This window comes from Sturnus vulgaris, chromosome 10 (genome assembly GCF_052056855.1).
Source record: "Sturnus vulgaris isolate bStuVul1 chromosome 10, bStuVul1.hap1, whole genome shotgun sequence".
Classification (NCBI taxonomy): Eukaryota; Metazoa; Chordata; class Aves; order Passeriformes; family Sturnidae; genus Sturnus; species Sturnus vulgaris.
The window spans coordinates 9234567-9248734 of NC_142252.1; the positions used below are offsets into that span (position 1 = coordinate 9234567).

Here is a 14168-nt window from a genome sequence, read left to right on the forward strand (position 1 = left end):
TTTGGCTGTTCATTTTCATTTGATAGTTTAAGTTTAGAGACAGGTTATTCACTAGGATTAGCCAGAGATGCCTGGGAAGAAAAGTCAAGTCATAGATGTATATTTATAGCATTCCCTAGGCACATTTTTAATCGTACCATTTGTTGGAGGAAGTGAATTAATTGCTTTAATAGGTTAGTATTTGCAAGTCATGCCTCGTTGCATCTAATGCCATGAGTGCCATCCTCAACTAAATCCTTAGGATAAAATTTCTCTGAAGAGCAAACAAATTTTTTGCCTAAGCACCTTTCACAGTTTGGGATGGCAGATGCTCACTTCAAAGACACCCCCTTCAAAGATCTCCATTTGCAGAATATCCCCAAATGGGAGAGGGACCTATCACACTCTCCATAAAGCTCTCAAAAATCTGCTCAAAAGCAAGCATAAGCTTCCTGTTTCCAGATAAAAGCTTTAGTCCCATTAGGATGTAAAACCCAGCCCTTGCAGAGGAATTCCACAACTTTTTTAAGAAGACATCCTCCCTAATATTTTTAAGGCATTTTGTAATTTTAAAATGTTTCCAAGAACAAGTAAGCAAGTAGTTAATAAAGAACCCAGTAAGAAACAGTAATGCTCTTGATGTGGCACTAAGACCATATTTCTCTCCTTTCATGAAAAAAAGCTGCCTCTAATATGCAAAAAAGGTCTTATCCTTGTCTGTACAGATCTGCATGCAGAAGTGCACTGAGGGAAAGCTTTTGGTTGTCTTCAGCGGGAGCTGCTTCTGGGACAGGTTGCAAATGATCCACAAGGTGCTTTCCAAGTGCTTTTCTGCCCCAGGAGTCTCCTGCTTTTCCCAAGGCACAGCCTCTGTCCTCAGCAGCAATGCCATTGACAGGGCCCACATAAAGGATGAAGAGCTTTGCTACCTCTTCATGCTCCTCACACTCTCCCCATCCCCTGACATGGATGTACAGAGGGAGTCATCCTCTGAAGCAAAGTCCAGCCTTTTTCTCACAGGCTCTATGTTTTGTGTGGAAACCCCATACAGATGACTAGAAATTAATGCTGTTTTACAGGGATTTCTCCAGCCTAAAAAATGAAAAGAGATTTGTCAGTTTTTCAGATTCATGTCTGTGCTCTTCAGTGGTATGGGTCACAAAGTCCTGTGTCCTAGCTCATTTCTAAAGGCTTACCATGCTGACTTACAACATTCACCTTACTCCATATGACATGCCTGACCACTTCAGAGCACAGCAGCACCCAAACAGAGAAGGAATACAATGGAAGGATTGCCAAATGCATAAATATGGGGCAAATTCAGACTTTTTCCTATTTGAAATATGTGTATTCTCTTTCTTTGCTACTGCAGAAACACTTTTTATATATCATTGGTTTTTAAACAGAAGAGGTTTAAATTAAAAGGAGACAAGACCATAAAAAGCAACAGTTGAGTTTTATACTTGTATTTTCTCTAAGTTTATTTAGAAGTGGAAAGGTGCCTGCAGTGCTCTATCTTGGATCTCTGCTCCTTTTGCATTTTGAAAGCCATCACAATACCACTGGCTGGAGTTGCTGCTGTTTCTCCCCCACTCTCACTCCAAGTGACCCCAGCTGGTGCCAGAGTGGCTGAGAAGCAATTAAAGCACAGAGGGGCTTGTCTTGCTTGGGAACAAGTAACCTGCCCTGAGCACAGCAGGGAAGTCAGGCAGCCCTTAGAGGGAAGATGGGCCAACATCTCTCAGATCTATAGCCAGCACTCAGAGCTGGCAAGGGAACTGCAGGGAACCAAATAAAATTTACAAAAACAAAAGACAACTGAAAAGAAACACTGCTCAAAGGCAAGACTGAACACATTTGGCATTTATTTTCTAAACCTGCCAACATGTCTTTTATGGTGTTTTTTCTTTTCCTTTAAAACAAGTTTACACATCTGTCACTTTTTAATTGAGATTTTTGGCACTGTTGGGTGGTGGTTTCGGTGTTTTCCCCACCTATATTTTATATTGGTATATTTTCATCTTCTTTTGTCTCCTTCTCTCTTTCTGTCTCAATCCTTTCTTTCATGATGCTCTTTGGGGAATATATTTGTAGGTACAAGAGTTCGCATCTGATCTTTTTTCCCCATTAATGTTCTCTACCTCTCCTGTTCTCAGCTGGCTCCGTGCTCTCTTAACCCTCATGAAAACATACGAGGAGAGCAGGAGGATGAGCCACCATTGATTTTATTTTAGAAGGTAGGATTTATCAATGCAGTTCTTGGTTTATACACGGCAAGTTTCACAGAGGAACAGCTGGGAAACACTGAGCTTCCTGAGACAGCAGGGCGGCCACAGTGACCCTGCAGGGAGCCAGGCAGGGTCCTTTTCCCTCGCACAAGTGTCACCCACCAGGAGGAACCTCCTGTGACAGATTGTCGGTGACCACCGCAGGGTGCCGTGCTCGGGAAGCAGGGAAAGCGCCCAGGGGGAGAGAGGAACCTGCGCTTCCTCAGCAGCCGCTCCCAATTGAAAGCCTTCGGTCCTGCACTCCGCGACCTTATCCTTTGTTTGGGCGTTAACACCTCTGCAAAGTGGGTGTTAAATGGTGGTGTTAGTGTCTGCAGCGTGCTCTTACATCCACTTGAGAAGTGTAAATGATTCTACAAGGTGCAGGGCGCTGGAAAATCAGCCTTCCCCAGACTCCTGCTGGCTGGGGAAATTCAAATTAACTCTTGTGGAATCCAGCTCCTGCCAAAGAGCTCTGCTCTTTCCCAGGTTCTTCAGGGATTTTTTACTGTTCTTGTAAACACAACAACTGAATGGCTAGTGTGTTTATTTATTAAGTTTAAAGAGGCTAAGATGTCCTTGGCCAAGCAGGCAAAGACATTCACTTTCCGCCTGGCTTTTACGCTCATTTGAGAATTTTGTCACAGTTTCTGTTGAACTGTGGCCCATCCAAGAAGCCCACGCTTTCTTTCTCTGGCTCTTACCCTGTGAGTGGGATGTGGTGGCACATGTTGTAGATGGAATAAGCTGACAGGATGAGTTTCTCCCTGGAGAACGTATTTCACTGACCAGTCACTACCTGAGAGTGTTTCTTCATCCTCTGAACTGCGTCACTTACAATTTCCACACCCACCATGGGTAAGACTTCTCCCCCATGCTTTGGCCTGCCCTGTTCCTGGCCATGGTGACAGAATACCTGGCCTAGCTTCCTAAAAGGTGTCTAATTTGGTGGTATGTCCAAATAAGAGGACAAATTTTGAAACGAACTGGGATCCAACCTATTCAGGGTACTCCAGGTTGTAAGCAATGCCATTAGCCTCAATAAAAACCAGACTTCTACTCTTTGTGCAGCAGCCTTCACCAGGGGAAAGCCTGCAGTACTGCACACAGGGTCAGAGGGTTAAAAATCAGCACCTGGAAAGGTCATTTAAGCTCACCTAAGCCACTCAATACCCCTTGAGTGCATCTGGCAGTACTCCCTGGGGTTTGCAGCACTACAGAAAGGCAGTGACCTTTGAGGGACAGCCCAGCCAGGATCTCATCCGAGCAGCAGCTCGGGCAGCCCTGGCACTGCCCACCCTGTGGGTGTGGGTGTGCTTTCAGGTGTGACCAGGGCATCCCTGTGAGCCCTGCAAAACAGGTGCTGCACAGTCACCGCAGACAGTGCTGGAATGATCCTGCCAACGTTTGTGCCAGGGATTTACTGCTGTGGACTGACAGGAACTCTGAGTTTGACCAGTTATCATGAGCTTTGCCTTGTACTCTTGCTGCTGTTTCATTTATCCCGGGAAGCTCCCCTCTGCTTCATCACTTATGTCTATTTTTGTAGACACAGACAGAAGTACAAATCTCCAATACACTGTCCAAATTAATACTCTAAACCTAGGGCTGAGAGAAATGCTGAAAGCCCTTCATAATAGCTGGGTTTGAAATTAACTAAGTAAAATGTCTGATTCTTATTTTTGTTTTTGCCAAAAGTTTCATATTCCTTTATTTTCCGTCTGTTTCAGGAATTCAAGCACAAATAATCTTTCGAAACTTGGTATACCACAAGAATTTCAAATTCTGACAAGTTTTAATCCAATAGAAAAGCAAATTTGAGTTCATGCTTTCTTTACTTCAATAAGAAAGCTTTCTTACTACCTATTTAATTTCCACAGAGATACTATTGCTTATATTAACAGGGTTTTACAACATATAAATCACCTTTCTGTCCTTCTCTCTCTGAGAAAGAATGAATATGTAGTGCTTTTCACTCAGGTTTTTCTTTCTTGGTACGTCCACAAGATAAATGAGAGGTCTGGCAAGTGAGGTTAGTGGATTTAAGGAAGGGAAAGATTGTTTAATGTCTCAGTGTGGTGAAATATAGCACTTAATGTATATATTCTGCTACTTCAAGGCATGTTTTAGGAAAGTTTTATACTGTTTCCATGACAAATTAATAGGAAATTGGACAAATGCTGACTTTGGATTTTCGCTTGTGTCAAAGTACTCTGTCCTTCAAACTTTATCTTGACTGAAAAGCACTAGATAATACATCCAAGAAGAATAATTAATGGTACATTTACTGCTGTTCTAGCATAGACAAATACATTCTTAGTTTTTCTCTGGACCAAAAATATTTTATACACCTTTGATTTATCTTTGGGTGGACTGTTAGTGACTGTCTGATACTGCCAAAGATAAATCAAAGCCTTAATGAAAGATTAGTGTCAACCTATCTCACTATTTCAGAGAACATTCTAAAATGTGGGAGACCTCAACCTCCAGTACTCCCTTACCTCTTCTCTCCATTTTTTAAAATTTAGTCCCATTTTCTACAATGTGCACCTTACAGATGCTCTCCACATTCCTGCTATTTGCTAGGTTGTTGTGGATCATTTGTGTTGGGTTTTGGGGTTGTAAGTCTTGTTATATGTTTTTATTCCCCTGACACTCTCACATAAACCTTTGAAATAAGGGATAAATTGGTTTTCCATGACAAGGAATGGGCATATCACACATCTATTAATGTATGTACGTACATCCCAAAACCAAAATGAGTACCTGCTTCCAAGTGCTCCTATAGAAGAAAACAGGATTATGTGCCTTTTTGGCAGTCAGGGCCTTCATATTAAGAAAGTCTCATACTGTGTTATGACAGCTCCAGCTTGGAATCCCAATTTGAAGATGTCATTTACTTTGCCACAGATTTTGGCAGTTATTTTCTTGGACGTGTGAGTAACTTTCCTCTCTAGAGTTCAAGAAATGACATTACATGCTTCCACGGAATTCAAACAGCAGTATATGCTTTATCTTAACAAATTACTATTGTTTTAAAAGAAAATAGCTTTCAATGTCACAGTTGTCAAGTGCTATTTGATGGATGCAATTCTGCAATGGAATGTGAAACTTTAAGGCAGTGTCTTCTTTTAAAAACTCTACTGAGGAGCATTAAGCTCTAGTGTATCTAATTAATGCTTTAAATATTCTTTCCTATCAGTTCAATCTTCATCTATCTCTGTGCTGCCTTGTTACCCAATATGAACTGCTCATTGAAATCGATTGTTCCTGGTCTTTTCAACCGTTGATTGTTCTTTCATGGCTGAACACTTTAAAATAACAATATTGATTTTTCTTACATTATAGCCCTCCTCATAAGTCCTAACTAGAGACTGTCACTGTGGCCTAAGAACATGTGGGGACACTTGGCAGTTCTGAATTTAGAATGAAAAAGGTATGCTTAATGCAGTATTCATCCAAGCATGGATCTTAAAAGAGTCAGTCCAAGGATTCTATCTTAAAACCATTCTTTGGTTCATTTTTCTTTTAAAATTGGTGAGAATATTAATTCACAAATGTGAAATAGTGTGACTCAGATCCTAGAATGTGCTGACTGGAATATCTTGTGTCTTCACAAGCCTTCAGTTTACTGGGTTTCCAAATTTCATGGGATTAGATTAGGACTAGAGAATAATTTCTGTTCTCTCTTCTTCTGCTGAGCATGTAGAGAATGTAGGGAATCAACTCCATCTCTTGGACCTCTGGTGGCTCAAAGCGCTTCCTGTGTGCTTGGAGGTGACTTTCAGGCTGGCACTCTCTGATGGCTGTGCAGGGAAGGGTGTTCACATCTGTCAGGTGTGGCAGGATTAGCAGTAGCATGGCAAATTGTGGTCTCATGTTACTGCAACACTCAGGCCTGGCTTTGGTGAAAATATTAATTGGATTGCTTTCCATTTTCACAGGAGAAAGAGGAACAAACTTCTTTGTATATTATAAATGATAGGTCATATCAGGTAGATAAATGTAAAGAACAGGAAGTACAGTTAATTAGAAAATTTGAAATTGAAGTCTTTTTTACTAGAGACTTTTATTTTAATTGAAGAAGATGTTAAAATTCTGGTTTGGTTTAAAAATATGAAGCAATTTTTGAATGTTTTGCATAATAATAAAAAGCTCATGAAAAAATCACCATTTTTGGTGCTGTTACTCAAGTTTAGGACCTCGGAATAGGAAAGGCTAGAAACATTGTTTCCTTTGGAAACAAGTTGCATAATGATTACACGATCCACAAAATAAAAAAAAAAACTGATAGGAATTTGAAACAGCAGAGCATGACAGACTGACACATAAACACCAGGACAGTGGCCACAGTGTGGTCTTTCAGAAGAGTTGGCTGTGGGCATAGTGTCAGAAGACAACATGAATATCAAGAAAACCCCAAAACAAGCCCTCAGATTCAAGAGAAGTGGTTGTCTCTGTGGCCACACAAAATGATGTGACTAAAAGCTGAGGCAGAAAAAAAAATGCTTTTTCTTGTGGCCTGTTCTGTAAGATAGAATTTTTTTTCTGCAAGAGAAAGCCCTGTTGCTTTGAACTTTGCTGGTAATCTGAATTGTTAACTGCACCCCAGCCTGCTCAGCTTTTACTCATCATATCATTAGAAACTTAATAGTTGAAGTGATTAACAGGAGTATTTACAAAAGGACAAAATCAGGTAGAAGAAAAGCTGATGCAGCAATTTTGAACCACCATAGAAGAGAGAACACATGACACTGAAAAGTTTTTAGCCTGACCCAAAAAAAAGTGAAATAATGAACAGGCTGAATATGCTTTAGTGGAGAAAGTAAAACTAGAAGGGAGAAGATAAACATTTACCACTGTTGTACTTAATGGAGTACAGGAAAACAGCCAAAAATACTGTTAAAATTTAAGACTAACCTGAGGATATTTAGAATAATTATTTAAAACAATAAACCTGCTAGGGATTAACTAAGTGGGAAAGAATTTTCAGGTGTTTTTAGCCCCTCCATCACCCATATTGATGCATGGCCTTTGTGAAACTGTCATCAAGACTGTGCTACTGTGGAGTAGAGGTATAGTGTGGATACAAATATTTTTACTCTGAAAACAATACAGAGTTTTGGGGAAGCTCTTTCTTGTTTTGAAATCTTGGTCCATTATTGCCAGTGCAAACACGGTGCAGGGAATGATTTCACAAGGGTAAACACAGCATGAGACATGATCTCGGGATGTTGGGTCCCAGATAGGGATATTTTGCATAAGATATTCCTCAGTATCTTAGGAGGGTTGGGAATGGTGATGGGAGACGTGAGGCTGTGACCCAGCTGTGAGGATGAAGCTGTTGCTGTAGGGTTGTGCTGTGGTTTGTGGCTGGGTGTGACTTTTCCCTCACGCGCCCACGCCGGAGAGAAGCGGCCTCGGCCGCGGGGACACGCGGCTCACAGGCCGAGCACCAAAGACTCCTGAGAAAACATCCTCATCAAGGCTCAGCTCTGTGTAAGGGTTCCTTTGTGTTTCAGGGAAGACTTCTTAGCATCATCTGAGGAATCTTTAAACCTTTTTCCTGACCGTTGTTGTCCAAGGTACCGTGGAATACAAACAGTTACGGGAGCGGCCTTGTGAGTTCGGCCTGTATTTTCCGCCAACTGTAGAACTCTGGCCCTTCTTTGTAAAGGGGTGAACTTCTCTCTTTTTTTTTTTTTTTTTAATTTAAATATTATGCAGTGTGGCAAGGCCTTTGGTCATGAGCAGGGCTGTGCTCAGATAGATTTTGGGCAGGTTACTGAGGTAGGCCTGGAAACAGCTGCTGGCCCTGGGCTGCCACCATCAAATCAAATCAAACTGGCTGCACACTGGTGACAGCGACAGCAGCAGCGGAACCTGGCACGGCAGGGGGCTGAGGCAGGGTGGCTGCTGCAGGCATCGAGCCAGGGGACTGTGTGCACAATGAAGCCACACCAGGGTGGCCACAAAGCTGTGGGGTGCTTTCCTGGTTGTGGGCAGATGCTCATGAAGGCTGGCACAGTAATCTCTGAAATACCCTGGGTTTAATTTTTGTGTCAGGGCTGCTTGCTTCCGCAGAGAACAGTTTATGGTGGAGTTTTGTGTTTACAGAGAACTGTTAGGCTGCCCTTTAAAGTGTTTAAATAATATTGTATCAACACGTTGCAGACTGATATGTATCTTAGCAACTGTGTCAAGTTCACGATGGGCTAAAAATCCAAATGGGAATCAAACAATCTGGAGCCTTAGAGCTTAGAAAACTGAGAATAAGGAGAAAATTACAAGGTTATTTTGGGCCCAACCAAGGCAGCCCTTCAGCTTCACACCATACTAATTGTAGGTTAATAAGTACCTTAAAACTATAATTAAAATGCAAGATACATACAGTTTCTCCAAAAATTATAACGAAAAACAATTTTGTTTCGAGGCAAGAAAAAGAATTGAAATTACAGAAGTACAATTGAAGTCTGAAAGAAGTGAAACCTCTAGCAAAGCAAAATACTTCTGGTTTTGCTTTCATTTTACATATCCATTTATTCTTAAGTCTGGAAAACTCTGTATTTGAATACCAGGTTGAATGCTGTGTTTACCCCAAGTGTATGTGAGCAAGAATAGGGGTGCAAGTCCTGCTGTAAACATGAGCAAATGCTCCTCACCCACTGTGCTATTGCAAAAAGTCATGCAGAAAACAGCACTACAGGGAGTTTACAGGCCTCTGAGTCTGAGACAGGTTAAGTGCACCATAAATTGTCCCAGATCTAGCAACAGTCACTTGGCATCACATTCCAATGATCCACATTCATGGTCACCCCATTTATTGTGTGACTATCTCAAATCATTCCTGAAAATACTGTGTGAGCAATTCCTTTTGACTTGAACAGGCTCAACTGGTCCTGTCTGCAGTACCTGAGCTGGATCTGCAATGCCCCTACCTTAGAGAATGAAGTTTCCTCCACAAAGAACATTTCCTCTTCAAAATGCATCATGCAGGAGTTGTTTCAATTTTCCAGGTACATATTTATACAAAGATCTGTGACTCAACTGATGGTTTGTATGAAGCTGATATTTAAAGCCATTGTTAGTTCAGCCTTTTAAGTACCTTGAGAATCATTATAGGTGTGAGAGTTTCTAGTTATTAGGATTTTAGCTAACACATGTCTGCCAGAATTTTTACAAGGCAGCACTGGACTTCTGTTCATCTTTTTCCTCCCCAAGAACAGATGTAAGAGTGAATGAAGGAATAATAATGACCCAAACCAAAACTGACACAAAGCTTGTTTTAGGTGCTAATGGTTATTGCCTTGTAGTTCTTGAATGTGCTGGACAAATCACTGCAGTAAAAACCAGGGAGTGTCAAAAAATAGTCTGGGCCCCTGAGGTTCCAGGGAGGTTTTGGGAAGAGTTGCACTGTGTGAGAACAAAGCCTCCGGTTTGGTGCGTGGAGATTAAAGGATCAATTTGGTAAGATGGAGCAAGAAGGCAGAGTTATTCAAGTTAAAAGGATCTTGAACTTGATTCACGACATGATATGAGGAGGGCACAAGGAGTTTATGTGGTTATGCTGCTTCTTGTACCGTGTGAACCTCTGAAGAGTGGAGGTCCCATCTAATCTAAAATTACTTTGTCCTTCCCAGTTCTTGTGTCATGCCCGAGATGTGAGATTTCACTGACTCTGTGTGCTCAGTAACAGAATCTGCCCACTGATGACTTGAACCTTTCCCAGGAATCACAAGGGACAATCAAAACATCTCTGTATTTTAAGATGCTGAGAGCATTTCACCATATGAATTTGAGGATTTTTTTACTATCCCAATGCACTGGGGTATTGGAAGAAGCATTAGAGATTGGAAAGAACAATAATTGCAAAAAAAGAGGAAACTTATTTTTGTTATTCCTTTGGAAGAAGTTAGATTTATAAAAAATGTTAAGTATTAAGATCTAAATAGAAAAGCAGTGGAGTGATTTCTCAAGAGCTAATAATCTGTTCCCAGCAAATATTTTTAAATAATTTACTGTGAAATCAATTTTATCAGATGATAAAATCATATGGGTCTCTTCTGTCATGCAAATTCTCTGAAATGAAATGCCTTTTTGGGTGAAATAACCTATTTTTCTATACCAAAACTACGGTTTTACAGGAAAGAAAATATTTTCTCTTCAGGAAAACTTTGCCTGAAAGAGAAAATGAAACGGAAAAGCTCTTTTCCTGTGAATATCTCACAGGGAGATGAAGAAGCTGAGTACCCTGCAGTCTCACTACCATCTAAGCAGCCAGCTAAGGGAAACAAAAATTTCTAGGAGCTTGGATTCTCTCTGTCAGCCTAGGCTGTGTTCAGGTCAATTTTATTCCTGTGAAATTCCCAAGATCCTTTCAAGTAGGCAGCAGGGAGAGATAATTCATTATTGTTCTTCCAAAACAGTCCCTTTTTTCCCTAGAATTCCTGGTCAATAAGGGAGAAAAAGCCACATTTCTAAGTTTTTGGACCCTCCTAGAAGGAAGAAATCTTTCCTAACTCTATACTCTTTTGAAGGAATGGATGTGATTTTCTCAAGTATTCTACTGAAGACATTCACTGGATTTTTGTCCAACATCTCATGGGGATTGTGGAGCAAAACACATGGAGTGTTTTGTGGTGAGATGGAGCATTGTGCCTAGTGCAGGTGAAGCTCTGAGTTTCCAGTGGCCCTGGACATAGGATTGTCAAAGCTTCAGGATGAAAGAGGCTGCCCACAAGGGCTCTAATCTCTAATGAAACTTCTCAATCAATATTGTGTTAAAATCTGACAACTGTCTCATGAAACAACTTTTGTTAATCATTCCCTTTTTTTTCCCACCTGTTCTTCCCTGCTTATCTTTCCTCTGGTTTATCTTCCCTTGATTACTGTCACTTTTCTCATTATGTATCTGTAGGGACACATATTGAGAAAGTAAGAAAATTACGGCCTAAAAAATATTCCAGGCTGGAGCTTTTCAGCTCTGTTCCCAGCCGATAAGCTGGGCCAGCTCAAGGCTAGGGAGAATTTCTCCCAGGGTGAGAATTTGGTCAAAATAAAAAGGAATTAATAACAAAGATAGAACTCCTGTTGTGGTGCATGACCAGGCCCTGGGAATGGGGTGTCTTCTCTCTGAACCAATCACCTTTTCTCTACTCTTGGAATTGTGAGTCATGCTATAAAACCAAGTGTGTTTCCGAATAAACTTGTCTTTTTCTTCCTATCATGAAAGACGACCATGTAGCTGTGCATTTTTTTTCCGCCTCACTGAAAGGGTTAAAACCCCTTTCCACGGCTACATGTATCAATCCCCTTACTTTTCTTTCCTTAGAAATTTCCTTCTTGGAGGTGGGAGGACAAGAAATTTGTTGTATTCAATCCCATTTCCTCCTGGTGATAGTATTTTTAACATTCATTATGTCTAAAGATACTGTCAAGAAATGAGAGAAGAAAATAACTGGACACTGACACCAACATTCCATCTGGTACAGTGAAAATATAAAATTAAATGGCACAGCCTGAATGTTTCTGCCAATGATAGTTATAACAACATCATGCACCATCTTAACAACAATGCTCTTCTCTCCCTGAGTGGCAAGGTATTAATATGAATATGTGTACTTTTCTTTTTCATTTAAAATACTTTTATTTATGGGACTTGATCCTTTTGGGTCTTTTTGGTCTTTTTTTTTTTCCCTCCCTATTCTGGGATTAATTTTATTGATTCATTGGAACTGATACTTACCTGATACTTTCCAAATTAATAAGAAGTCCTTGGACCTCAAATAGAAGCTCAAACTTTCCTTCAGAAATCCAGGAAAAATTATGTCACATACACTTTCATCTAAATCTGCCTGGTTGCCTGCCCAGCAGGTATGAGTTTGATCTGTCTGCAATTTTAAATGAAAATTTTTGGTGATTGAATGTAAAATAATGATTTCCTGAGTGCTATTTCTGTTTCAGTAGAGTTTATTGGTATTTTGTAGCAATAACTTTTTCCATCAGGAAAAAAAGGAAACACATCTATTTCTATCCAGGTTGTGCAAGAGAAAAAAAGCCTGTGCAGCTGTAATCCCTATTCTGCTTTTAGAGACTTTTAGAGGGAGTATTGCAGTTTATGTAGCCCATGATGCACTAAGATGTATTCAAGATCTTGAAAGAAATATTAATTCTCGTTTCCACATTTGTATTTGACTGCAGATCACAGCTCTGAAGGGGATTTTGTCTCTTGCCCCTCACTTACAGTATCGGACACATCAGGCGCTGCACAGAACTCAGTTATTCTGTTACAGGAGAATGTATTTTTTTTATCTTGCCTAGGAAGTCTCCTTTGGAAAAACTTCTTTAAAAGACTGTTCTGCTCCCAGATGTTGTTTAACATTCAGCTTCCCTCCTTGGCTTGAACATGTTGCAATGTTCTCGTTTGTTTTGAGATTAGCTATGGTTACAATATTTGACTTCAGCATTTTGAACACTTTGGAGTTAAATAGCATTTAAATCCAAGATTAATTATGTTGGGTTTTGCTATTAAATAAAGAGTTTCATCTGCTAAACTTAAAATTACTTTGGGTCGAGTAGTTTCAAATATTAACAGCAAGGCATTTATACTTGAGCTTGCTTAAATTCTATTATTTGAAATTAAAGCCTTTTCACTTCCTTTATACTTGCTGTCAAATTGCAATACAATATTTTAGAAAATTGTTTTGTCCAATTTTATTAGTCACAAAGACATAATAAGATGGAATTCTATTTTTCACTCAGCACCTGGAAAACTTTCATTTAAACCTGCCAAAATATATGATTTTTCATTCTTCTGAAATGTTTCAAATGCAAACACTCAAAACCAACAGAGTGTTACTACCCTGTTGGTTACCACTTTGTCCATGTCTGGTTACTGGACAGTCTGTGCTTGAGTCATGGGAATTCTGTGCTGATAAAACACTCCTGCACCTTTCTCAATAGCAACACTTGGGCTGATGCCTCAAAACAGAAATTCTAATAGGAATGTGGGCTTCCCTGATTTCATGGAGACTTAAGATGTGACTAGATATTGTTCTCATCCCTTATCTCTAGGTTGTGGACAAAACCACTGAGTTCTACTCTCTGGGGACCACTGCAAGCACATAAGGAGCTGCTCTGGATCTGGTGAGCATCTTTGGGAAGGCAGAATCCGTTATCTTTTTTTTTTTTTTTTTTTTTTTTTTCTTGACTGGAAGTCGGATTGGAGGTTTATGTCAAGCTGTTATTTTACATTGAATTTTATAATACTCTCCTCTGAATAGAGTAAATCACTGCTATGTATTTATTGGGAAAGATTTCTCAGTGTTGCAGAAACCTCACCTTGAGTGAAGCCTATGGCCAACCAATGCCTTCTCTGAAAATACCTGTTGAGGGCACTGTTTCAGGAAGGACAAAATATGTGATACACTGCCACTGCCTTTTCTTTGTCCACATCAACCTCTCTTCATGTTCTTCTCTCTAGATACTGCAATTTAAAATAAAAAAAATAATTTAAAAATGTAATTTTGAGCTAAGACATGGCTCATGCAAAATTCTCTGCTTCATTTTAGAAGCTACTGGTTGATTAAGAAAAAGGTGAAGAAATTTCATGCTCTATTGCATAACTCTTTATCTTGTAATGAATTTTTGACATTTAGTATACAAACAGGTAATCAAGTATTGCATCACTCTAACCAGTACTCCAAGTTCAAGAACCAGTCAAAAATAATTTCTTATTTTTGTGTTCTTTAAGTCACACAGATATATATGTGAGGATATGTATGGATATAAACTAAGGCAAGTTGGATGAGCTATATATGTCCTCAGGAAAAAAAAGAAAAATATTCAACAGTATAGTTAAAAAAAAAAGTCAATACAAAATCTAATCTACTAATCCCTTTCCTTAAGGTCATTGAGTTTTAC

At 39.8% G+C, this 14168-nt stretch overlaps 1 protein-coding gene across 2 annotated transcripts in view; it reads right to left on the reverse strand.

The window, feature by feature from the left end:
* Positions 1–1814: 1814 nt before the first annotated feature.
* LOC148222633 (uncharacterized) overlaps positions 1815–14168 on the reverse strand; it is a 47956-nt gene continuing 35602 nt past the window's right edge. The window contains exon 3 of one of the 2 annotated variants that reach the window (XM_088170724.1): positions 1815–2544. In XM_088170724.1, coding sequence (XP_088026850.1) covers positions 2244–2544 — 301 coding nt within the window. In that variant the 3' untranslated portion in view covers positions 1815–2243. Of the gene's footprint in view, positions 2545–11906; positions 13732–14168 lie in introns of those variants that run through there. The other variant, XR_015805662.1, reaches the window with a different exon arrangement.